Source organism: Passer domesticus, chromosome 1 (genome assembly GCF_036417665.1).
Source record: "Passer domesticus isolate bPasDom1 chromosome 1, bPasDom1.hap1, whole genome shotgun sequence".
Lineage (NCBI taxonomy): Eukaryota > Metazoa > Chordata > Aves > Passeriformes > Passeridae > Passer > Passer domesticus.
Window position 1 is genome coordinate 45249168 of NC_087474.1, and position 26686 is coordinate 45275853.

Here is a 26686-nt window from a genome sequence, read left to right on the forward strand (position 1 = left end):
CCATTTCTTGATATGTGTTTTAATTCTGGTGGAAAAGAATGCAGATCTAAAATCTCCCACATTTTCATTACAGTTCCTCAGGGAACGGAAGGTGGCACAGTTTCTGCTCTGTATAAAAGAAAGCAAAGGGGAACAATGATTATATTGCACATTAGGGGAGTTGCATGATTTGCTCTCTTTTATTAATGAACAGATTCAGTACAGCCCAGACCTCACAGGAGCAGGGTCACAACATCATCTTTAACTCATGCTACAACATATCTGAGCAAGCTTCTGAAATTGTGGCTGTATTAAGCTGTACTCTGTACACAATGCTGAGAGGTGCTGTAATGTGCTCAGTACAGGGGAAAAGCTTTCAGAAGATTTTTTTGTGGTGAGGGTGGTGAAAATGGCACAGGTCACCCAGCGTGGTGGAAGATGCCCCATCCCTGGAAACATCCAAGGTCAGGTTGGATGGGACTGTGAGCAGCCTGGTCATTGCAGGGCAGGCTGTGGATTATCAGCTTGTGAAACTATCTGTTGTTACAAAGATGAGAAAATTTATCTCAGACACACTAACTTAAAACATTCTTCCCATTTCACAGAGGATGAAGAAACAGTATGGATACAGAATGAAAAAGAAACACTTTGCCTGAATTGGGTGAATAAAAGCATTTTTACTGATGAAAAATATATGTATGAAAAACTAGTGTGAAATTATGTAGCATATGAGTAAGATCCTTCAAAGTACAGCTGAGACTGAAATGTCTTTGAAAAGGCAACAAATGCACACTCTCTTTACAGAGTATTTACACCTTCAATTGTACAAAATAGCCACGTTTTCTAAAATGCTGCTCCGAAAGGCCTGATTAAAAAGGACAGTGAACCACAGTATCCCATCAGCAGCAGTTTATCACATCTATAAATCCAATTTAGATCTCGTTATAACAGGAGTGTGAGACAATAAAGAACAGTGTAATTGCAATAAAAGGAGCTTGTAGTTGGTAATTGATACAATATATATTCCATAATACCAAAATGAAGATAAAAGTTTTAAATTAAATCAAACAGTTCTGTAAATTAATAATAAACACATCTAAGATAGCACATGTGTGCTCTTCTGTCCAGTTGCCTCCTGGAAGGAATGGAGTGACTTGAGACTGCAATTTACAGGATTTTCTGTAGAATGGAGTTGGCAACTTCCAGGGATTCATCTTTCACCAAGACAATATCATAAGAGTCCATGTATTTTTCCAAAAGCTCATCTACCTAATTGCAGAAGGGATAAAGAGAAATACCCTCTTAGTTACAGAATTAATTATTGAAAGTGTTTTTGTCACTAAAATATTGCCCAAGCTTTCCACCAAATTCTGGGAATGAGCCATGCACATAATGTGTCACTCCTACAAGTGAATTCCACAGGAGGACAGAGTAGGAGTGGCCTGACCTAAAGTGCCTTCCAGGACATAATACCTCATGTTTATTCCAGGATCTCACACATAGAGATACTGAAAGAAGAACTAGCTCTGGAAGGGCAGGGAGAAATATAAAAATGAAGTTTTCTCTCTTGTCAGTGCAAATGGATGTTCATTATAATGAACATTAGCAAATAATCAGTTGAGTGTCACTTAAAAACCCCAAGAAGTAAAGAGAAAAGAGGAGAGATTGCCTGGATTTGTTATTTGCAAGATTATAATTTTTCTCATTTATCAATTCAGTACTGAAAGGAGGAGGAGCCACAGGAATTTAAGAGAATTAATTTTTATAGCCTCTGAATTTTACTTATCTAGGAAGCACCTACTTGGAAGTAGTTCTGTACAAAAACCAGGGCAATATATACCTGTGGCTCTGAGCTTATTGGTTAGAAAAAAATCCATGAAAAAATGTTTGAAATGTCAACCCAAGTATAGGCTAAACACTCTGTTTGATATCTGAACCACGTTATAACGAACCTGTTTCTAACTCCCAGTGCTTCATTCAAAGCTTACAAGGTTATGTAAGGCTACTTACTTTATCATTGAGATAGCCAATCTTAAGAATGTGCTCAACATTTGCTACTCCATCTGCCATACTCAAGTCTCCTTGAGAATCACCCAGCAGTATGATATTGCTGTTGTCTTTTAGCTGTTTGAAGTACTCTGTGTTCTTCAAGGCACCATCATGTTTGTTGTAAACATGAATCAATTCTCCTTTAAATCCTTTTAATATTCCCTATTGAAAAAAGCAACACTGAAGTTATTTCTGGTACCATTCAGGCAGGACAGAATGTAGAATGAAAGAGGTGATGTTACTGTTGAGCCAAGACTGAGCTACATAATCTGTGATGATGAACAAGATAAATTAATTTAGAGTAATGTCAGGGCTGTGACAGCACAGTTAAGAGCAGGCAGACAGTGATTCTCTGCTTGGAGGAGTGTATATACCTATCTCTATATATATATATATATTTATATATGTCTGTCTTGTAGTGTGCATAAATACATAGTAAATACCACTAACAGTGTGGTATTTTTCAAACATGTTTGATAAGAATGTGTTATCTCATACATACATTTTCATCAAAATCCATGAAGTTGGAAACCACTTTGACGTTAGAATGGTAGACCCCAGCCTGGTGGATTACTTCCTCAAGAATGTCACCAATCCCAGCAGAAAATATGAACACAGGAATATTATGTTCACTGAGCTTATCAAAGAAGTTCTCATACCCTTCCCTGCAACACAGAATGAAAATACAAATCAAATCTCAAATAAAGAAAGCCAAGAAAAGTCCCAGCTTGTAGGAAAAAATCACATTGTCTTTGGAAATGAATTAATATTTCCTGAGCACTTTACTGCATTTCTTTTACCTCACCTTTTCAGGTCAGCAAGAACCACCAACCTAATACAAGGCATGTTTGCAAGAAACTTCTGCATCAAGCTGTTTAGTATTGGTCTGTATAATTTCTGCCCTCAAAACATCTAATCATGTTTTAAAGATTTAAAAACACTTCCCCCTCCCTAGGTACTCCAGAACAAGCAATTAGAGCTCACTCTAGCTACTATCAAGCTGTACATCTCTTTTCAATCTTCCTCGCTTAAATATGTGGCTTTCTATAGGGTCATTACCATAAAAAAAATTTTGTTTTTAAATCTTGAAAACATTTATTGTTGCTCTCTCCCAAAAGTTTTTTAGTATTCAGTACCCCATGTATAGCATTCCAGGAACAAGACAATATCATGTCTATATGCTTTCTCCAAACAGACACAGACTGGTAGAATTTTACATTTTAAAAAAGTATTGTGAATGTTCTGGCAAGAATTTTAGCTTGTGGATGAAGATTCAAACAACAGGGACTTAGGCTTTCAAATAGGCAGAGACTGGGTGCTTGTATGTTGTACAGAAAATAAGGATTCAGTGAATGTTATAAACAAATACTTCCGCAATTTAAGTTCTAACATCCTGTTTCAGTATTCCAAAAGTTACAGACAGTTCTAGAGGGCTTTCAAAGAGATGGAAGCCACAGCACATTTTGAACAAGGATTTTGCTGTCTTTTAAACTTGCCTTCAGCCATAGAGGGAGAGCAATATTTAATACAACATATGAAACATGTTTCTGAAGTGTTTCTCAAAGGTATTAAGTTACATTTCACATTGCTCTTAAAAAAATGATTACCAGTGCAATTTAAAGAGTATTTCAAAGTCTACAGAAATTAAGGTTGTAGAGAAGGGACTAAAACAAGTTCAAAATCTCTGCTTTATACAGTGAGATTATTGTCTGCATTTAGGTACAGCACACCAATTAAATGGGAGCATGGAGAGCTCAATGTAGTCCAAGGTTAAGGTGTCACATTCTCATGCACATGTGTGGGTTTTTTAATTTCCCTTTTCTTTTTTTTTTCCTCCCCCAACACTCAGGAAAAATCTACAGAAAATGCTCTGAAACAGATATAATTCAAATCAAAAGGAACTTACTTCAGCATAACATCAGATTCCCTTACAATTTCTGCAAACTTGTCCTTCTGTAAGCCTTGTTCAATGAGCAGTGCATGAGATTTATGGTACCTAGAACATAAACAAAAAAATGGGTTGAATGTTGCTTACAAAGGATCAACTTTCACTAAATTTCATGATGAAAAGCATCCTCTATGGTTAATTCTTGCTTATTCAGATTAAGAGCAAAACAAAACCAGTTGTACAAAATTTTAAGAGATCAATTCAGTTAATATGATAACTTAAAGCTAAGTACTGCCATTAATTTCCTTTTAAAAACTTACTATATCTAATATTAATACAATGTGAAAATAGGAGGTGTCTCTTACCATTCTACCATATATGGGTATTTCTCTTCAATGGTGAGAGCTGGATCAATTTCAATGGCATAGTAAGTTTCTTTCAGCTGCAATAACTAAAGGGAAAAAAATCCCCATCAGATGTTTAATATAATTATAATTATAAAATACATTGGTGTTTGGTCTAAGCAATCAAAATAACACTCTTGTCAGGGAATAATGACAGATGTCTGTATAACAAACCAAATGTAGGTTTTTCGTTTACCTTTTTCCGACATTCATCTGTGATGATCTTAGAGTTATCAATGATGTCTGGGAAAGGGGTGAAAAAAAGACAGTTAAACAAGATGATACATTTCTTTTACTTTGCTCTACAACATTGTAAATGGCACAGATGACAATGTCTGGTGACATACCAATATGCTTCCTCAGAACTTTTCTTACCAGTAACCAGCAAAAAGCACATTTTTCTTCATAAATATAAAGATACCCTTCCCTTCATCTCTGATTTACAAGGTCAGTTACAAGCTTTTGTATCCGTTTCTTGAGATTTAATTGTTTTTGAAATCATCCTGAGGTATCCTATATGTTTTAGAGTTCCCACTTCTCCTTGTTTGTTCCAAAAGACTATAGCATAAGGACAAAATTGCCAAGAATTCTAAGGAGTTTACAATCTGGTTCTTGCAGGTGTCAGGACTATGATGGGTTCTTCAAAAACAAAAGTCAACCATACCATATTTAGCCACTAACATCTGAGAATTCAAAACTTAATGTTTTAATTATGAATGGCAACTTATCTGATTTAATTCACAGATTTTGATTAATATATATATATATACACATAAAAACCACAGTCACTAGAATACTCTGTCAGTAGAATGTACAGATTAGGTAACAAGTCAATATAAAATCTCATTTGGAAATAAATTGAATAGAAAATGAAAATATAGGAAAAACTAAAAGGAGCAAACAAATTAATCTGTATTAAAAAAAAAAAAGTACTCACTATGACAAGTTGGACATCTTTTTCCATTGTAGGAAAATCTACTTAATGTCATATCAAAATCTGTAATAATCTATTTAAGGAAAGAAAAAGCAAAACTGTCTTACAACATGGAGGAACAAAATAAAGAATGGCTAGAAATTCTGAACTATCAACAATAGCTGCAGCTGAGTAGCATGTGTGTCACAGAAGCCTCCCTATTCTATTGAGCCATTGTCATGGAAGCTAGCACATCCCAGAAGAGTAATGTTTTTTCTAACAAAACTATTTTTCTTATTCCTTTGCTGAGAATATTTTCTGAAATTACTAAGCTGCTATGCTTAAAGTCATTTACTTAACCAGTCTCTGGCTGAATTACAGTTGAATCAATAAAGACTATTAAGAGTTAACATGTCTAAGTTCTGGAGATTTCTTGAAGGTTGAATTCTATTACATATATATAGATATGCTTAAATTTTTTGGCATAGAGTAACAATCCCACAGTTGTTTTTATTCTAAACTCTTTGCATCTTTACCTGAAGTTTGGCAGCTCCACCTTTGATGAGGCCACAAATAATCTCCTCTACTCTTGCTGGGTCCTTAATATGGACAGTCTTCTTCTGAAATTCTGGCATCTATGAAGAGTAAGAACAAAGACATAAATACACTTGCAGAGGAAAACTCCTAGGCAATAGCTGCTGTCCATCAGGTTGGAAGATCTGCATCTACAGTTTCATGTGACATCAAGACATGGTCAGGACAGAAAGACAAGAGTAAGAAGAAGCAGAAAATACTCTGGATGTATTAATCAATGACTGCATACTGTTCTGTTTGCTTACAACATCTGTTTTCATTGCCTTTCCTGATATCACTTTATTCAATAAGATGACACTCAGAAAAGGTCATTGTATTTGTAGGAAAAAAAGGAGATATGTAGGAACAGGACATATGGGATCATCTTGTGATTGAGATATGTCACTAGGAGATGATAAATCTTAAAACTTAACCCTCTTTGCAATTAATATGCCCTTAAAGTATCAACAGAGATAAAGAAGACATCTATTGCTTCCTTGAGAATACTGAATGAATATCAACTGAGTACTTCAATACAACAAGGCTGTGCAGTAATCCCTCCTCCCTAGCCAGTCCATCAATTGCTGCCACTACCTATTTCATGGCACACTTTTGAAATAACACAATATCACACTATATACTCCTTTTGGATGAAGTATATTTCTTGAATGTTATGATAAATGAAGAATTTGGTGTAAAACAAAAAAAAACAACTCTCAAACCCACAAAACCCCATTCTTCCCCAAACAATTCCCCAAGCCTCTGTTTACTCTAAGAGTTTATCCTCAAACTTGCAGAATGGTAGAAGAACTATTTATTTACAGGAACTTCCCAATGTAGCATGTATTTGTTTCCTTTATAATCATGTATGGACCCATTCTAAAAAAAAGACATCAGACTTTTGCAATTTGTCTAAACAGGCCTTTATATAGCAAGCTTTATTTTCTGTTTATAAAACTTCAGAGATTATAAAATGTTAGGAATTACATTTTTAACAATCTGATCCTTCAACCTTCCTTTTCTTGTAGCTAGCATGTAATCTGTGCTGCAATGAGCTAATGAAAAAAAAAAAAGGTGGGGGGGAAATTCTATTTCTGGACCCAGAGTTCTTGTATCACCAACTGTCAGTAAGCCATGCAGAACTCTTTGTTCCGGCTCTTGATGCTAGTAAGTCTTTTACTCATTAGCAACAGCCAGCTTGAAGTCAAATTGCAATTTGGTTATCACGTAAAAACAGGTGCCATTTTAAGGTATGCAAACATGTTTTTGTAAGGGAAATGACACTTGTATGCCAGACACAAGAAGGATCCAGACATACCTTGAAATTTCAGCTCTAGTCCACTCTGTTCTCAGGTGGGAGTAAAACATTGCAGCTACATCCTTATCAGATGAGCAGAAGCTCATCTAACTCTTTGTTCAAAACCCCCACTCACATATTCCTCAACTACCTGTATGTTTAGAAAAGTTTGCTTAATGTCTAATCTTCCTTACTGTAATTTCAAGTCATTAATCTTGGAGAGAAGTGTTCTTTTTCTCAGACACTCACTGGATAAATTTTTCCCTTCTGCCTGAATGTAAAACCCCAGTGTTCTTCAATCTTCTTTTGCAGAACACAATTTTCTAAATCTCTGATAATTCTTGATGTTGTCTTGGCCCACCCAATTGAACCACATTGTTTTTCCAACACAGCGTCCATGACTGTGGGTAAAACTTTTCTGCTCTGCTCTGATGCAGCCTTGGCTTAAGGGCCCCTTTGGCCCTTGTCTTCAGGTAGCATCTTTGCATGAACATTAAAATGCATGCTCTGTGTTAGCAGTACTATGGTGAGAATGACTCAAATTCAGTTGGTAATGACCAAATATTCTTCAAAATGACTCCTAGAAAGAAACAGGTATTTGTGCAAAGTGTTACATTTTATATTTAATATTCCTGGATTGTATCTTTTCTTCCATGTCAATGCTACTATCTTTCAGTAAAACAAATAATTCTAAATCCCCACTGTGCTTACTGCTACTTTCTGGCTGATATCCTCAAAGGAACTGCTGAGAACTGAAAACAGAACTCCTTCTAGAACTCTAATCATGAGTCTCTGATAAATTTCCAAGTTTTTTACCCATTCAAAAAAGTTTCACCTATACCACAGTATCTTGTCAAAAATTCTATCCTGAACAGGGTATTCACTACTTCTTTGCTTTATAAATCTCATAAAGAAACAAACTCTATTAATTTCACTTTGATTGGAAGAATCTGATCCTTTGGCAGACTTTTTCTGTAAAAGTGGTATCTCCTAAGCCAATATCCCTAAGTTCCTTGTGTTGTTGCAGTGTCTTGCCACTACTTCTTTTAGCACAGCAAAGCCACAAAAAGTACATCAGGGTTGACTTCCAGCTCTCAGCTACTTCTCAGGCTGGGAGTCATTGAGAAACCTAAGGAGTGTTGACAAGAAATAGAACTCCTGAATAATATCCACTAAAGAATTCACTAATCTTTAGAGATATACCTTTAACAAAGCATTTATTTATTCACAATTAGCACCACATCTAGCTTCACAAAACAAAATATCAATAATCTGTAACTCTTTAAAAGTGCTTTATGGTATTTCTTTTGTATATGTACTGGTAAACAAAAGTAAGCTTTCTACTTTTTTCTGCATATACAATATTCTTTATAATGACGCACAAAGCACTTTGACTTGGTAATTTTTGTACTGCAAATTGACTAATCTAATTCCTTTAACTTTCAGCAAATTATATATGTATTTTTAGATTTGGAGTGCAAAAATCAAACAGTGAAGTCTAAATGCATGCTTTTTAAAGAAGTAGTTAAGCATTATTTGGTTTACTTAGATACTAAGCAACAGATTTCCTAATACAACTAATTTAAACAGATGTTGGGGTAGATGGAGAGATCAGAGGAAGAGACTGGATGAGGACAATTGGATTGTTTGGTACTGTTTCATTTCAGACTGAGCCCTTTCGTAAGTTTTTGAAACAACCTGAGGAAAAATCTTGGTAAACACTTTTGTAGATCATGTTAAACAAGAAATTGCTTAAGATTTTAAGTATGATGAAAGCTTCCTGCTTTGATGTTGTAAACTCATACTCAAGATCAGTTTATAAACTGATTTATTTCTAACACACTCTTCATTTTTGCACACAAATTAGTTGAAGAGTATTTTAATTTAGGGGTGAGAGAAAGTCTTCTGCAGCAAGTATAACCCAGACATTTTCAGTCTCACAGGCACTCTCAGAGGAAAAAACAAGTCTACATTACAGGCATGACATCTGATAAAGCCTCAGACAAATATGGTTAGACAAAATAGCCACTTTTCCTATCACTAGTTCCTTGTATTAATATTTGCAACCGAACATTAAGTAGCAATTCTTTTATTTATTCTTTATCATTATCATAGTAGAAGTAAATGAAACTGTCTAAGGACTGGGTAAATGAAACTCAAACTGCAGCCACCAATTTTCTAGCAAACTGTCTCTTCCAATGTTTTACACTTCTGCCCAGTTTAGCTGTTGTTTCGTTGTTGCATATTTGCCATTCTTCACAGTTAAAGAGAAAAGCAGATTCTCGTTGGAAAGAACTGCTCAGATGAAAGAGCAAAGGGAGAAAAGTTCGGTCAATTTGATAAAATTTGTGTTTCTATTTACTGTTTAAGAAAATTCTAGCAGTCAACTCAGTGTGCACATAAACCTCCCAAAATTCTGATGCACCAGTTGACTGGGATAAGCACAGATAGAGAAGCAGCTAACCAAAAATCTCCACAGCACTTAATCAAGCCAAGAAAGCTTTTCAGAACCAGGAGCTTCTACATACAGAACTAAATTACATAAGCCCAGGAAAAGGAATTAAAAATTCATTGTGACATCTGAAAGTACATAATGTTAAATCACTTAAGTGCCCCTATTTATTCTGTCATATTATAAAAGTGTGAGAAGAGTTTTGCTTTCTTACCAAGAGCATTTATATGCTACTGAATAGCTCAGAGGCTGGTGTGTCTTAAAAGATATGTATGACAGCTTCCAAAGGTAATTTGTGGTTGGCATATACGCTGGCCACACATACATTTTAGTTTCCAGTCTCTGATATTTTTTAGGAGCCTTTGAGAGAAGGAAGAACAAAACTGAAAAATATTATTTTAGAGGATGAGCTTAGTTGGATTTATGAAAAATAAAACAATTATCTGCTTATTTGTGATAGCAGGTAACTGGAATAAGGATGTAGGAAATTATTTTGTAGCTAAGAATGTTATGGTCATACCTTGAGGAATGAACAGTAATGGATTCACGCAGGTTTGGAAATCCCCCAGTCCTACAAACCACAGAATGGGTCATTTACAACAAGGACAATTCTGAAAATTACAAATCTATTTAGTACATGAGACATGCATATGGGTAGCTGGGTTAAATAAAGAGAAGTATTTGCCAAAAGACAAATATTCAATTCTAGTTTTGAAATTAAGTTTCTTATATACAACTGGATAACAGAAGTGCAAAATAACTGCTTTTATTATCCAGGTGCTGCTTAGTACATAAGTTGTCTTCTTAGTATGTGAGGCAGCGTGAATCTAAGTACAAGCTGTGTCAATTTGATTATAAAACAGGAGCTGGTGATAAGACCTGTCATTCACTCACTTTAGTGATCTAAGTGAATTTACAGCTGCCATTGTAGACATTTCCAATTAAGTATCCCAGGAAATTAAAAACTGATTGTGTCCACAAGGAGTAATGTCATGTTCTGGAGCTAGGATTATACTGAATTTTTCAATCTACTGAGTGTTGGAGGTACAGCAGTTACTTTCCTCCCCCTACCCAGTAAAACAAGTCCTGATGATTAACACAAAAATTTAAAAAAAACCAAAAACCCAAAAAACCCTCCATATAAAGGACAACTGAGTGACCTTTTGTGTTCACTGTCAGTAATTTTAAGTAGGGAAGGATGAGTTGATGAATTACTTGCTATCTTAACTACATAGAGATATGGCTCATTTCACAACCAACTCTAGACACAGAGCCTGAAATATTACAAGCACTAACTCAAACTGTAGGAGGTTGTCATCATAAGTCTGCTAAGTAAAGCTTTGACGAAGGACATAAAAAACCGGTGCAGAGTATTTTTATACTGATACCCTGTAAGCCTACACTACTTGGCAAATACCAAGTTTTCTTATTTTATAAAGACTCATCTAGAATGGAAGCCTCCCGAAAACCAAATCATTGCTAAGAAAACACCCTGGATTATATGTGGACAAAATTTTAAGAGAACTTCTCTATAAATCTCACTGATTGACAGAGTAATTCATTAGATGTCAGTAACTCTGAATCACAGGAAGAACTGTTCTCACACTTGAAAATGCATTAAAAATATTCCACAAAATTTCAGATTACCATAATATCATGAAAGGGACAGGATAATAAATAAGATCTAAATAAAGATCTGGCTGTAATGCTATTGACAGGATGTGAATTTCAAGTATAACAAAATTTATATTTTCCTACTTTGCTGGTAAGCCTGCCTTAGACTAGACTAGGTTTCAAACCTGTTATCTTTTGATAGGGAGAACACACAAGAGTGGGCTGGCAAGGAGAGAGAGCTATCCATGTTATTTCTGAGCAAGGCAAATGGAAATCAAACTGATAAACTGGCTAGGGGAAAATTATTTGTAAATTTTATTCTAATCTACGGTGACAGCTTCCAGGTACAAGAGCATAAACCAAGACTAAATGACATTTATTTTGGGAACTGCAGATGTCCAATTTCAAGGTCTCAGACTAGCTATCACATATATTTACTTATGGACATGTACCAAAAAAGGCAGGGCATGGCAGCAGTGATAGCTGTGAAATTAGATACCCAGAAACTGCAGAAAATTTGTTTTGGTGTTCTTGGTGGAAGAAAGTAACAGTTTGGTAAAAATATAAAGAAATTGGGCATATTCCTTAATTTACATGCTATTTTCCAATTATTTTTTTTCTTTTTTGCTATTATTACAGAACATTACTTGTTCTAGAAAAAAAAGCTTACAAAAAAAGTCTGAAAAGCATACAAGCTTCTCCATGTAATTTCTGCTGCTTGCAACATTTGAGTTGCAAGAAGTGAGGGAGCCATAACAAAATCCACAGAATGACACTGTGGGGATCTTTTTCCTCCATATGCTTATGCTCATACATATATATAGCAAGACTGCCTATAATTCAGACAACTTGAATTCTGGCCCATGAGTGCAACAGAGGTCCCTCTTAGCTGCTCCAGCTGTTAGTAGGCTTATATTTTAGAGAGGAAGATCAAAAGGTACTGGACATGAGTGTAATCACATCAGTCACTCCATTATGTGCAGGTGGTCAGGAGAACTTCACTAGTTATCATGCACTCTTCTAGCATAATCTGAGCTCAGGACAGAGACTCACTAATTTATAATTCCCAAAACCAAAATACATTTTATATTCAGATGATGCAAGCTCAAATATGGTAAGAAATCCTTAGTAACTAGTAATTACCAAATTACTATTTTAGTAGTTCTGCCAAGAAATAGCCTTAGGACTACTTAGTTAAAAAGCAGTTATTATGGGAATGAAACAACAGAACACTAAGTATCTTCAAAGTTCCTTGATAACATGCTGTAAAACTAGATACCCAGCACAGGTTATATGAAATAACTGAAAGTGGGTTCACTGCTTAAGCTATTTTAAGACATGGAATAGGGTGCACACTAAAAAGAATTTTTCCTGGTTTACTGTGTTTATTTATTTACATATTATTATACTTATTGTGCTGGATTCTGATACCGAATTTGGAAAAAAAACCCCTTATAAAAATTTGGAGAGAATGCTTTCACAGAAAACATGACAACAGCATTTCCTCTTGTGTTTTTAAAGGAGAGTACCTGTGCGTTGAGCTTAGGGCACTCCTGATTCTTCTGTCCTTGATTTTGTCCTACTGCAACAGCATAGGTGGCAAGCAGAGTCCAGAGATGCAGGGCTTGCATGCAGGCTGCCAACAAAAACCAACCAAATCCTTTTAAGAATTGGTCTGCTATATTATGTGGTCTTTCTATTCCTGCTGTACAAAATAAAAGCCAACATGCATGGTACATAGCGACATCACTGTGAAAATACCAAGACTTCAGAATAGTCTGATACATAGTTAAAAGGAGAGGAACATTTAAGCTGAGTTTTTCAATGAAAACCACTAAGTATATTTATTCTTTTGATGCTGTTGCTCATTCTATGCTACCAATTTTTTAATTTAAAAATACAGTTTTTTAGGTTTTTTTCACAGTCATAATTAACAACTGTAAGTAAGCCCTCATCTTATAACCTTGGCTTAAAAACACAGGCAAGAAGACAGTCAATACTGCTGACAGAAGCTGCGCACACTTACCAGAGGGTTTTGCAGGAGCAGCTGCAGAAGCAAAAGAAAATTCCTCTTGCTTGAGACACACTAATATAGCAGCACAGGGTGCAGTTGAGGGCGTTTCCAAATACAGCCTGACTAATCCCCGTGCAAAACCCCAGGGTCCTGTGACGCACGTCAGCAATGCACAGCAGTTTGTTATGCTCAGCAGTACAGCCGACGGGCTTACAGATCATCAGCTGCTTCACCAACAACAAAACCTTTGACCTTCACTGAATGAACAGCTTTCATGGATGCAGCAGGCAAATTTGGGCTGCTCTAACAGAGGAAGGCAGTTGTTGTGCAAAGCAGAAGTTTACTACTTCGTTACTTTTTAGCCCCTTTATAAAATCTTTCCAAGTATTTTAGGATTTCCTGTTGCAGTGCCACAAATTTCTTAGAGCTTCATTGACATGGTTTCATTAATGTTTACTAAGTAGCACACATCTATTCATGTAGAAGGAGCAACTGAATTAATGAATCTTTGTTTTGGCTGTAATTATCTGTGTGATACTGAAACAGGAAATCAAGGAGCCTTGTTTGTCAGGATTTTTGAGAGACAAGGCAACTCTACATAGTTTTAGAAGTTTGTCATTAGGCATGCTGCCTGATCAAAGACCATAACTAGGTGACAGAAGATGGATTAAAAAGAAATGTTTTTTAGAGTGAGGGGATGAAAAAACTATTGTCTAATTGTATTTTACATTTTGAAGTTGTGTAAATGCCAGTGTCACGCAAAGCTGACTATTGCTTAGCAGCAGTGCAAGCTTCTCTATTACTGCCCCATAACTCATGTTCAACCTCAGGTTTATGATCCCTGTTTCAGGATGCCAGGACTAACCACCAACATCAGACCAATTCATACATGGCCACTAATGTGACCAGTGTAATTGTCAGAGCTGAAGCAAGGGCAGGTTACAAGTGTAGCATGTACAAAACCTGTAATGCTATAAAAAATCCCCAACAACAGCAGGACTCTAGAAATTCATTAGTTATGAAAATTTCCTTTGAAGGACAGTGTGCTTTCTACACTAAAAAAAGAAAACCCAACAGACTTTCTGAATGATACAGTAGATCCGTATGTTTTGTGTCTACATTCCAACTATAGGCTACTATGTAGTTTATCAGGATTCCTCAGTGTATCTGACCTACATGTGCACTTTCATTTTGTTTTCAGACGTGTTCTCTGTTTTGAGCCAACAAAACAACTGAAGTGAATACTTGAGCTAATACAAAACATGCAACTTTAATCAACACTTATCCAAGATCCCCTGAAATGTACGTGTTAAAGTCTGCTTTAACATGAAGCAGATTACTTTCCTAAAGCAGTGAAAGAGTTTGAAAGATATGTTCAAAATATAACATAATCCCTGCAAAGACTGTATACAGTAAATTGAACTTAGCTGGCATTGGTATTGCCAGGATTTGTAGCTACCACTAAACTACTTCTTATAGCATTTGCATACTGTTGTAACAGGTAACATTCAGAGAATTTTACCCTTCATAGTATTTTAATATATGCAGCATGCTTTTCATTAATATTTTTATAATAATGTTTGGGAAACGTATGTACAGTGCAGTGTCTTGAATAAATACAAATTATTTGCACAATGAGCTTATGTCCCTGCTAGATTTCCAATGTTAAAAAAAATGTTACAAACAATGAAGTAAAATACAATTGCTAGATGAATCATATAGTTCAGGTAAGACATCACTTGATACATTCAGTTTGCAAAGAACCTGCCTTTGAGCTGCCAAGAATCTAAAGAAAGCTAGTTTCCCTTTCAGAAAGCTGGGGAAAGAAAAACAAGGTGGTTTTTAAAAAAATTATTTTATTAATTATTATAAAGATTAAAAAAAGAAGAGTTACAGAAATTAAGTCCAACTCTAACAGACTGTTTTTGGTATACCAGACTAATTGGAAAGCAATTTAAATTAATTATTACAGTTTTAGTGAAAGCCCTAGAAAATGGCATGAGCAAAATTTCTGTAAACATTAATACAGCCAACACCTAATTCTTAGAAAAACATCTACTCTATCTTTATCAACAGTGTACTTTCACTCTAATGAAAATGCCACACATGAAACTTCTCATCTACAAAACAAGACTGTCTTTGCAACTCTAAAAAATCTTTGTGTATAACACTTTAATTACCACAGCTCCTACTAACCACATTCTGTTACTGCTGATTTGAGTCTGTTGAGCATTTTGTTTACAGTGTTTAATGTGTGGTAAAAGAGGAGTTAAAATGAACACTGATTTTTTCATAGAGAGAGAAATAAACTACAGCAAGACATTTCTACTCTCGAAATCTGGAAGGTCATTTCAATATATTTTAAGAACCACAAACTGAAGAGGTGTAGTTATTTCAACAGATAGATTCTATTTTAACATTTTCTCTTTGGCTGAGGGCCATATCTTGACTACAGAATACTCTACGCAGAAAAAGAGAGAGAGAGGAAAAAAAGAACAACACTGAAAACACTAGATGATTTATAATTTATATAAGACTGGGAAAAGGTTCAACTTCATATGCTCGTGTGTTAGGTGAACTTGGTTTATAGGGGATGCTCTCGAATATGAAGCACTGCAAGTTTTAGTCTAAAGCAAAGAAAAGCTGGTTCTACCAGTCCTTCCACACCCGTGACCTAAGTTGCATCCATTTGTGGAAAGAATTAGCCGAGGTATATTGCCTAAGCAAGTAAGCTGAGCTTTTTCTTTAACTAATAAATGGAATACTTCAACTAAACTGACATAAACTTTTTAAAGATCAAGAAAGAGGTCATAGCTTTTTAGAATGTCTCCTACAACATTGATTGAATCCTGTGTAAGGTGATGGAATTTTTGGTGTAAACATTAGCTAGTGTCTTTTCATGGACTTACTAGCTTTTATTCTTGTTTAGGGACCCTACCACAACTGAACAACTTTTGAATATACCCCCATATATTTAGTACATTGCTCGACTTTACTTGAGAAATACCTTGCTTTATTGTAGGGATCAATTTTAAACATTAAAGACCTGTATTTGTTGCCTAATTTTGCTTTTGTAATAAGTTTACTTAGTACATATTTTCCAAAGCAGCCTACTTGATATGACCTCATGAGACACGGAAAGGTACCTGAACCTTGGTACTTAAGTTCCAAGACCAAGCAGAAGAAAGGAACCAATACAACCCTACTGTATTCAAACATAATTATTATTCATGCCCTAGTGAACTGAGTTAATGAGCAGCATAATGGTTCCAGGAATAGCTTTTTATATTTGTGACAATTACAAGGAAAGTAAGATCAATGGTCAGTTTGATGAAGCTGGGGTACATAAAGGTTTAGAAGGTTGCCTTGCAGGAATTTTGGATACCACTTATCTTTGCAGTACAGGTTTGGTGTAAAAACCCATGCCAGCCTTATTTACAGTTGGTATGATGCAAAGAACTATGATTTGTGTATGAAAGTGTGTGTCTGTCATAAAGATCGCTTGTAAGGAGTGTAAGCAATTCCAAAAAGAAAGAGCTTGAACAGCACATGTTATGAAAAAGTGCTAAGAACATATTAAAGACTGAATTCAACCAATTGTGATGAATCCAGAGATGGCATATGCTAAGAAGGTGAGGCTCTTAACCTGAATGGTATCACAAACCATACTCAACAACTTTTTTAATAGAGATTTTCTTGATCTGATCAGAGATCCAGCTTTCTTTACAGATCATGGGAAAACTGGTGATCATCTAATAGTCTGATCATTTATGGCTATACTCAACACAAAGCTTAATGTCAACACACACACACGAAAACAACTCCTTAAGCATTTCTTCTGTTTAATACATTTCTCTGATGAGAGAATAAAAGATATTGCAGCATCATTGTCTCTTACGCAGCTTCTTCTTGTGCTTACAAAATCATTCTAAAAGAAGAGATTTCTGTCGGTGATAGATCAACAGACATTTTGGATCTTACAAGCAAATGAAGAACTAATAATAATGAGAATCTACATTTCCAGTATTTCATGTGATCCTCTCAATTACCAGTTCGGGCAAGAATTTAGTCTGAGAGGATATAGGAGGTACAAAACACATAGAACAGTTCTGGGGTGAATGAATACAGCTCAGGATAGGCATTTTTTTCTGTGATGGTATATTAGGGGAATCACTAATCTTTGTGCTTAGCTGCCATTCCCTCACTGTGGAGAGATTTAACCTCTGTAACTGGCAGGCTAAAAGAAAAGGTATGTATTATTTAGTTATCAGTGAGTATCTGGAAATGATGAAGAGATCTACAGGCATTTCTAATACGTATCTTGAAAATACCACAACTACCTAGCCAAATTTAAACTGATGGGTTTTTAAATCTTCATTGCTTCTCTCCTGCTCTTGTGAAAAAAACAATATAAAAATATTCTAAATGTAAGCAAGTTCAGATCAATACAATTTATCACATTACACTTAAATTTTAAAAATAGCTTCTAAAGCACCAGGATTGAAAGAAGAACTCAAGGCTGTAACACCCTTTCATTGTCAGCAGGAGAAAATGGAGGCTTTTTTCTTGGCCTTCATACATACATTTCACTATTCTTACCAGAGCTTTCTGGATACAATCTTTATAAATCCATTACAAACTTGGAGCTTAAATACCAAAACCACTTCTGATTTCTCTACCCTACATGGAATCAATTAGAACTGGAAAAGGCTCTGGTTTTAACTCCATCCTTCCTTTTTCTTGCCAGTTCTTCTTCTGAGAACACAGATACAGAAAATTCATTTTTGAAATATAAGATTTTTTGATTTGAGTGGTACTCTCATTTTCCTTTAATACTGCTATGGAGTATGTTGGAGTCTGCCTGTCTGAAAGATCCATTTTCCTACATTATAGAGAATCTAAAGCTTTCTTAAAGAATGCTTATAGGTGAGGCTGCTAGTGCAAATAATCCTTCTTCAAAATATCTAGGGAAACAGCATAGAATTCTAATAACTGGCAGTATGTAAATATACTGTGGTACATTTACAAATGATTAATTCTTAATTAGCTATCAGGTATGCAAAAGCTCACCTTGCATAATAAGGTCATTTTCATGAGCCATACTATTTTCTCCCCAAACTGTACATTCACATGTATACCTTCTATAATTAAATATCCTGTATATATCTACACGGACATGCATTGAAAGAACTTAAACAAATGCCTGTTTCCCTAGAAGCTTCCTATGTAACACTATCTAGAATGGAATTTGCATTAAGGCCAAGGCTTGGACTGAAGCAGTTGCTGCTGATTTTCTTCTTCTCTTATCTGATTCTAAGAAAAAAAAAATCAGCTTAGATTTTTTTTCACTAAGCCTAAGAATGCTGTATCTAGATCAAATAAACTCTGACCCTTGAATAGTGGAGTTGTGGGACTCAGTTTGAAAGCAAAGTCAGCAGGACAAAGTTTAATCTACAATACATTACCAGACACTACATGGAAGAATTGAGTGCTAATATAATATTCTAATTAAATTACATATTGAGACTAATGAAGTTTTTAACTGTTAGGTTCTCTTTGACTACAAACTCTTTTTAAAAGTTATTGAAAAAAATTCCATTAAATCGAAAGATGAAATACAACTACCAAACATTCCTTTTAAAGGTAACAGGCAGAAGCATCATGACTTGAGGCATGAAGGATTGCTTTAACTCAACATTTCATTGCTTTATGGTAGTTTCTCACTGCTGAATCCATTCAAACATGCACTTGGATGCCATATTTCTTGTATCTCTGTGTACTTGCTTTCTGGAAGTGTTCAAAACCACTACCATTCTTTGCACTCTACTACTGCTAAAGTACCAATAGTGCTACTGCTCTGTACTAATTCCTACCCTTCAGTTTCACATAAAATTTTTCCACGGAATTGTGCAGACCAAACTAAGGCTTACCCATCAGTGATACTCACTGCAAAGGCAGATACAGCTGATAATAGTAAGTGCTGCAATAACAGCTGCTGAGTGAAAAAATCATATTTTTGGTCTGATAACTAGTAAGTTTCTGACAAAGAGGGAAAGATTTAAGGGAACAAGATTAATGGAACATTTCAGTGATATTCATTCAGATTAAGATGGAACAAAACAACTCCTAGGTAAAAAAAAAACTAAACCACAAATAAACTTGGATTATTTCAGTGATCCAATTTGAAGAGCAGACAAACAAATCTTTATAAAGGAGTGCAGGAAGGAAATTACAGTTAATGAGTGGGAAACAAGTAAGAACAAGCACATTTGAACAGGAATTTTCTTGGTGGCAAACCCATCTCAGGAAGTCTGGAAGTCTGTTTTCAGACATTTAATTGTCCAAGTCTGGGCTTTACCCCAGCCTTTTCAAAATGAAATAAAATGAAATAAAGAAAATAAATTATTTTAAAAAATATTGAGATGTATGGAAGTAGGAGCCACATTTCCTTCCAGCAACAGGTATTGTTGCTATAACTTAGAGAAATTGTTGTTTAAAATTATTTTTGTAATTATCTTCTGAGGTAAGTCAGTGCAATTCTTGATTATTTCGAGGTATTAGTGAATGAAAATATTATAGTTACTTTTAGTATTTAAACACGGTGTCTTCTTTGACCTGTGTGCTGCAATCTTAAACATATGTCCACTTGTACTGAAAAATGCCTTCTCTTTTTTTTTTGGCATTTATATAAAGCACTCTTGATGATTAGGCAAATTAAAAAAATTCTGTGGGCTTTTAATGGACACTGATTTTTTTTTTCTTGAACAATCAGAAGCTCCCCACAAATAACTTAAGAAAAAGTTGACTAACAAAACAGCCACAGATTCCATTTTAATGGCACATTGCCCGTCAAGCTGCTGCATGATAGCCACGGAACTAAAATGTTGCCTTCTGCAGTCATAAGTTCTGTGATGTTTTACAGCAGCTGATCCCTGGTGATTGATGCCTTTTGGATTGGAGAAAGAGAGTGACATCCAGCAACTGGTCAAGATGAGAGCAGTATGAAGACTGCCCAGGAAGAAGCCGTCGCTGCAGATGAGTGCTGCCAGTCAGATTTCACGCCCTAGCTTTCATTTTACACATCCTCCATGACAATATAAACGACTCTCTTGCCCAGTTTTATCTGGCCTTCTATCCCTGCGCAGTGGTTAGGAAAGGAAGCCAGGAAGAATAGCTGTGAGGTGTTCCTGCCTCTCAGCTGTGCTTAGCGCTGAGCACTTGCCAGGCAGCAGAGGCTGGCTGCTGCTGTGGGCCCGGGGCAGCAGGAGCAGCGCCGCTGCACGCGTCCGACCGCAGCGGGGCGGCGGCCGGGAGAAGCCATCGCTGTGGGCCAGCATTCCCTGAGGGACAGGCTCCTTGAGAAGGGCGGCCATCGCCTCAGACTCGGCCAGCGCCACCTGCTGTCCGAGCCGCCTGCCGCAGCTCAGCGCGACCTTCACCGCGAAAACCAATCTCCGACAAACGCACCAAAACACGGCACTGAAAGCTAACAGGCTGCTTCTCTTCTAGCGTTGTCCTTGAGCTCTCTCCAGTAATAACCCTTGGAGGAGGTGAAGAGTACACGGTAGTTCACCTGCACAAAATACACCTGTGTATGCACACATGGAGGGAAGAGTGGTGGCTGATGGCGTGAACGAGCCAACACAGAAAGGAATATGTATTTTGCATGCATGATGTAATTCATACTAGTGAAAATAAAAGGTAAAAGGCAGCTGTGGTGTTTTGTTTTTTTTTCTTTTTTCTTTTCTTTTTTTCTTTTTTTTTTTTTAAAGCAAGAACTTCAAAAGTTCAGGCACTTTGCAAGTTTCCAGTCCAGACTTACATAAATTGTGATGTTTTTACATTTACAGGTACGTTGCTATTGAATTCACTGCTAGTATTCTCCGACTCATAAATGCATGGATCCATACCCTGGGTCTCTAGAATTCTTACATTAATCAGTTTAGATACTTTCTATAAAAGCTGATAGTTCTTGTTAACTCAATACTGAATTGGAATGATATGCAACTTTAATTCATAATATGAACAGATTTGTAATGAATGTGTATTCAGGCTAAAAACTAAAAAATCCCTTATTACTGTTTATATTGTTTGACAGTTACAGGTAAACATGTTTAAGACTTGCAGTATTTGCTATTGGTTTTAAGCTGTAAAAAGAGTTTAATAGAACAGCTGCCATTATAGCTCAACTGGCAAAAATTAGTTATCACAAACAAGAGAAAAATCACTTAAAAATACAACTTAACACATAGCAAGCATTTATAAAACGGTAAATATATTTCAGAGCAGAATGAGTAACTGAAAGATTGCTTTTCTGTCTTGGAGAAAGACTTTACATGAAAGATACAAGAAAGCTGCAAACAAGCTCTTTTGAGCCTATACCTACAATCCATTTTGTATCCTGACATGTCTACACTGGCTACTTGGAACTCAAGTTTTCACGTACAGATCATCAGTATGTTTTTGATAACTATTATAATTTGCATAAATGAATTCTAAAGAAACTAATGCAGAATTACAGATTTAATTAATCTTCCTATACCCATCCCTTGTAAGAATGTAGGTTTCAAGACCTACTGAATTAAAAAAAAACAAAACAACAAAACACAATGCAGGCAGGAGCAATTTCAGAAAATTAAAACCTACTTCTGAAACAGATAGCTACATTGTAGGATCAGCTTACTATACTAAATGAAGTAAAATATTAGTATGTACATTATTTTGACAGTGAGAGGAGAAAACAATTGAATTCAGTCAATTTTTATTCTCCTGGGATACAAACTTCCTAAATTGCTAACTGAATTATTTTACAGTGAGAATGTAACCTATTACTAATATCCAGGTTGTATCAACATGCATAATATTAGGGTTTTTCCTGCCCTGTGAAAACTTGTTTTTCAAGCCACATGTTAGGTGACTTATATGATGCACAGTGGCTTACATTAGGCAGCCTGGTATCATGCATTATCTAGGTGCCATATATTATGATTATCTCTGCAAACAGCATGTGGGCAAAACAACCTTGTTTTAGTAATTGGTGTCTACCACTGCCAGTTGATTTGCCTATTGAGGAGTACAGTCTAAACAAAACCCAAGGTTTACAGAAATATTTATACAGCATCTCCAGTACTCATGCCAAATTCAACTTGGTTTTAAAATGTTAGCAATAATCTAAAAATTATTCTAATACTGTAGTAATGTAAGGGCTCTCAGTCACAGGTCAATAGGTATTAGCAGTGGTATTAGGTCTCAGGAGTTCTTTTACTTTTCACTACTTAGTTTCATACATCACAGTACCATTCTTTTTAAACAATATTATTTCCAAATGGATCATATCACTGCATGGCTCTTGAGCGCATACACAGTGACAGTGTCCTGCAAAGGCATCATTAGAGGGACTAAAAGTCCATTCCCCTTTTAGTGATTCCAGTTTACTCAGACCCAAACCCTTCTTCAGCTCTGTATAGGCATAAGCACATATGAAGGAGTTGCAAATACCAACTACTTGGATTCCTGAATATGTATGCTACATATTACATACTCCTCTGCTTTTTACTCTACTGGGAGGTCAACCTGCCAGAGCAACGTCACAGTTACTATAACAACTAGTACGAGCAACAAGACAGGAATAAAGAAGTGGTGTGTGATTGCTGCCAGTTGTATCTTCATCTGTGGCACAAATGCTCTTATGCCCTATGAAACAAGAAAACAATCTCACCACAGACTGCCAGGTAAAAGAAAATTATAATAATAAAAAAATACACTCCCCTCAACCCCTCTAACAGTTATACTCAAAGAATATGTTCCTTTATTTCTTAGGCAAACAGATAAATAGCAGTTGCCTTGCTTCTTATTAATTTCCTTATTTCCCTCCAGGTGAACTCTAATACTGCAAAAATCCATGCATTTATTTCCTTCTTTAACACAATAAAAAGTGCACTGTCCCGAGACAGCTGAGTGGCTGAAATGTTTCCAGTAAACTGAGAAATTGCTTTGAAGTTGATTTTAATTTGTTGTTGCTGAACTTTGATACAAAGTCTCTTTTTCATGTAATTACACCTCTCACTTAAGGGGCAGATTGGAGAAATAGACAAATGTAACTACACATTCTCCCAGTTTTGTGGAAAACAAACCTGAGAGAGGAAGTCTTAGTTTAAGGTATTCTCCCATTCTGTTTTCAACAAGCTCTATTATGTTTCCTATTAAAAAACAAACAAACAAACAAACAAAAAAAAAACCAAACCCAAAAAACAACACAATCAAAAGCTCCAAAACCAAAGAGTGAGGAACGAGCTGCTGAAAAAACCCCCAAGATTTTAACAACTGTATTTATGAAACAGACAACAAAAAATACTGTTACTCCTCTGAGAAGTTTTTTTCTTATGTGAACTCCATATTTTAATTAATTTGGGCTACTGCTTACAGGTGAATGCTTTTGAAAGATTTAGGCAATGCTTTTCGCTCTAGTTTGTGAACACCTGTTTTCTGCTGAGCTTATCAAAAGCTCAGCAAAAAATAATCAAAAATTGAAGTCTACTGGCAATACAACTATTTGCTGTATAGGAATACACACCTTAATTGCAAACTTGTTTGTGGCTTGAAAAATCCAAAAGACTGAACATTACTGTGAGGTTTCATCTTTTTCTAAAATAACATTTTAGAAACATTGAAACATTTTAGAAAAAGTTACTGTGAAAATCAAATTAATTGTTAACCATCTTTTTAAATTACAGTGAGCAACCTTGTGGCTAACTTTTGCTTTCACCTGATTGTGTAAACACTTACACAGTTTCAAAGAATTGGCAAGGTGGCTGTGCAAAGTAATAGAAGGCTTGGAGAGATAGTTGTTTCTTCCCACACAGAGTGAAACTTCATGTGGGCATTACTATTAATGCCTCTGTTACTTCAGAAGTGGAGCTGAAGTAACTCTGTCTACATTCATGAGTGCCTAAGGGAAACTCCCTGTTTGCAAACTACACACTGTGGATGAAGACACAACATTAACATTTTAATGATTAATTTTAAGCCTTTTTTATCAAATAAGATGAAGCAATTTGAAGGTGTCTCCATTAAGCTTAAATTTCTCTAGCAGGCTAATTGGTATGCTTAAGGAATTCACCTACTGAAATGTGAACTAGATATTTAAGAATTACTTGATTTTATTATTCAACAAGGAAAGAGGGTTACCCTTTTCCACAATGCTGGAGAATCCTTTCCACTTTTCTTCACCACAAACATTCTTGTCATCATAATCCTTGATATTAATTTGTCTTATAGATATTCTATTTCATTTGTAAAAGTTCCTGTCTTTTTAGCATTTAAAGCTGTATTTTTTTAAACTTACACTGGGTTTTATATTCATCTAAATTTATTTTGACTAAGAAAAAAAATTGCTATAGTTAATTATAATGAAATAATATTTCATTCACATAACTAAGATGTAAATAGGCCTGCTCCCTATTGCTTTTGATAAAAGTTATACATCAAGGTAATTCTGAGTCTAATGTAGATATAAAACTACAGTGTAATGTTCCCCAAAGAAAATTTGAACCAAAAAAATCTGCTGAAAATACAAGAATGAGCCCATAACTTTAATCTGACACAGAAGACCAGCCTGGTATTGGAAGAAAATACATTTCAATAAGGCACTAGTGTAATTTAGGGTGGTGGTAAGGAACAATAAGTTACAGACTGGAAAAAACATCATCTCCTCCACAGCTCAAAGCAAGGTCTCTCTTGTCATAAAATAAAACTGATACAGTGTTTTGTAAGTGACAAACATTGAATCAAATCTGCATTGGTGGATGAAAGAAAGTTCTTCAGAATGCAGCATATTCAAATAAACCGCATGTACACATTCTTGCCCATACCTGACAAACTCAACACCTTGGTATGAAGTTTATGTAACTATTTCACTTACTTCAAGGAAATTGCACAGCCTGAATACACGTGTCCACGGAAAATACTACATAAGAAAGAAGACCTGCATCTTTAGAACTAAGGATGTTTGCTAGCTAAAGTGGCAATCCAAACTTTCTGCTCTCCCACAAGCCATTGGAACTGTGCTTGGAGAAAGTTAAAAACAAGTCATTCCCGTTCAAATTGTCAGATGACATGACTGATGACTAGAAACAGTAATTTTTTCAACAGTAAGTAATGTCTGTACAATTAGCAAAAACTCAAGTTAATATTCTTCTTTGGAACCACGTTATCACAAAATGCCCTGCATGAATTCCACTGGCAAGCATGGCAATGCGTGGCCAAGTAAGTACTTGGGCAGCTCGCAATTTACCTACAGAATCCTAGCTCTTACTAAAATCTGTTTCCATGTGTAATCATAAAAATTCATCAGAGCTTTCAGTAAAATTCAGCAGGGGACACCACAAAATACCCATTAGCTAACATCAAGTACCTCGATGAGTTTAGTTCAGTTCTTTGGAACAGCAGTGTCCAAATCACGAAATTTGAAGAACTTCCACATAATCACCACATTGTCCAAACTACGATCTTTTATGACCCGGTTATTTATAAGCATATATATAAACAATTTCCTAAACAACAAGTTTAACAAGGGCAGCTAGAGAGAGCGAGCTCCATCTTCCTTTTATAGTAAGCGTGAACAGACTGTGCTTCCCAGTTTCAACAGATGGTCGAACACGTGTGGGTGCGTGTCCATTTTTCTTTTACACTAATTGCGAGCAGGCTTGTAAATTACCACCACGACCCACGGGTACCTAGGTATCCTCCAGGTACCGATGGGCCGGGCCGGGCAGGGCGGCGCTGACCCTTTCTTTCCACACGCACCTTTTCCGTGCCAGTGGGTCACGCTGAGGTGGAAGGAACAGCTGCTCCTGCCTCCAGCGCCCGTCCTTACAGAATTCCCAAACTGAGCTCAAGGTCCCCCCTCTGCCCCTCCAGATATCCCCTCGGAATATCCGCCTGGCGCCGTGGGAGAGGAAGGACAAGGAGAAGGGCGTGCGTCCGGGGCCCGAGGGACTCTCGGCCTCTTACCACGTACCATCTCGATGATCTTGGTCTTCTTACCCGTCTTCTTCTTCATGGTGAAGATGTACTGCGCCAGCACCACCCCGCCCACCAGCGCGCACACGCTGGCGCTCGCCACCGCTCCCATCTTGGCCACGGCGGTCCTGTCCATGATAGTAGTTCCCGGGGCGCCGGGAGCCGCTGCGGGGAAGCGCGGCTGCGCCCTTCGGTGTGGGCGAAGGAGCGGGATCGCGGCGGGTCCCCCCTGAGCGGCCGCCGGGTCGGCAACGACAGCGCCGCACGCTCCCCGCCGTCCCGGCCCCTCGCCGGCCGTACCACGCCACAGGGAAAAGGGGGAGGGAAAGGGTGGCCGCACGGGTGGAGCTGGGCGCCTCGAGAGCAAGAGGTTCCCGTGAGGGGTTTGAAGAAGAAAAAGAGCAAGCCGTCGAACTCTTAGGGTAGTTTGTTTTTTATTTTCCTCCTCTAAGAAAAAGCTAAAGAAATGTTTCTCTTTGCTCT

At 36.5% G+C, this 26686-nt stretch overlaps 2 protein-coding genes across 8 annotated transcripts in view; one reads left to right on the forward strand and one right to left on the reverse strand.

The window, feature by feature from the left end:
* On the reverse strand, window positions 1-26500 carry NT5C3A (5'-nucleotidase, cytosolic IIIA). Of its 7 annotated transcripts, XM_064417948.1 has the most exons (12): window positions 13196-13226; window positions 12699-12805; window positions 10076-10126; window positions 5770-5868; window positions 5258-5327; window positions 4517-4563; window positions 4282-4367; window positions 3935-4024; window positions 2531-2693; window positions 1990-2190; window positions 1151-1248; window positions 1-108 (listed from the first exon to the last, which is right to left on the reverse strand). In XM_064417948.1, exons 4-12 carry the CDS (start codon window positions 5866-5868, stop codon window positions 78-80), a joined length of 885 nt encoding a protein of 294 aa, XP_064274018.1. In that variant the 5' UTR covers window positions 10076-10126; window positions 12699-12805; window positions 13196-13226; the 3' UTR covers window positions 1-77. The 7 variants fall into 7 exon arrangements, with proteins under 7 accessions (XP_064274018.1, XP_064273965.1, XP_064273997.1 ...); XM_064417895.1 differs by lacking the exons at window positions 10076-10126; window positions 13196-13226 and adding an exon at window positions 26228-26500; XM_064417927.1 differs by lacking the exons at window positions 10076-10126; window positions 13196-13226 and adding an exon at window positions 26202-26341.
* The window catches only part of BBS9 (Bardet-Biedl syndrome 9), a 286276-nt gene continuing 286079 nt past the window's right edge, over window positions 26490-26686 (forward strand). Inside the window, exon 1 of the mRNA XM_064417632.1 lies at window positions 26490-26625. The gene's annotated coding sequence lies outside the window, so the exon portion shown is untranslated. The remainder of the gene's footprint in view (window positions 26626-26686) is intronic.

Excerpts from the sequence above, each read along its gene's own strand:
- NT5C3A (XM_064417895.1), bottom strand. The coding sequence starts at position 26,339 with ATGGACAGGACCGCCGTGGCCAAGATGGGAGCGGTGGCGAGCGCCAGC. Across the intron at positions 4,025-4,281 it reads TACCCATATATGGTAGAATG|GTACCATAAATCTCATGCAC; the intron begins GTAAGAGACACC and ends TTTATGTTCTAG. Across the intron at positions 2,191-2,530 it reads TCATGGATTTTGATGAAAAT|GGAATATTAAAAGGATTTAA; the intron begins GTATGTATGAGA and ends TTTTTTCAATAG.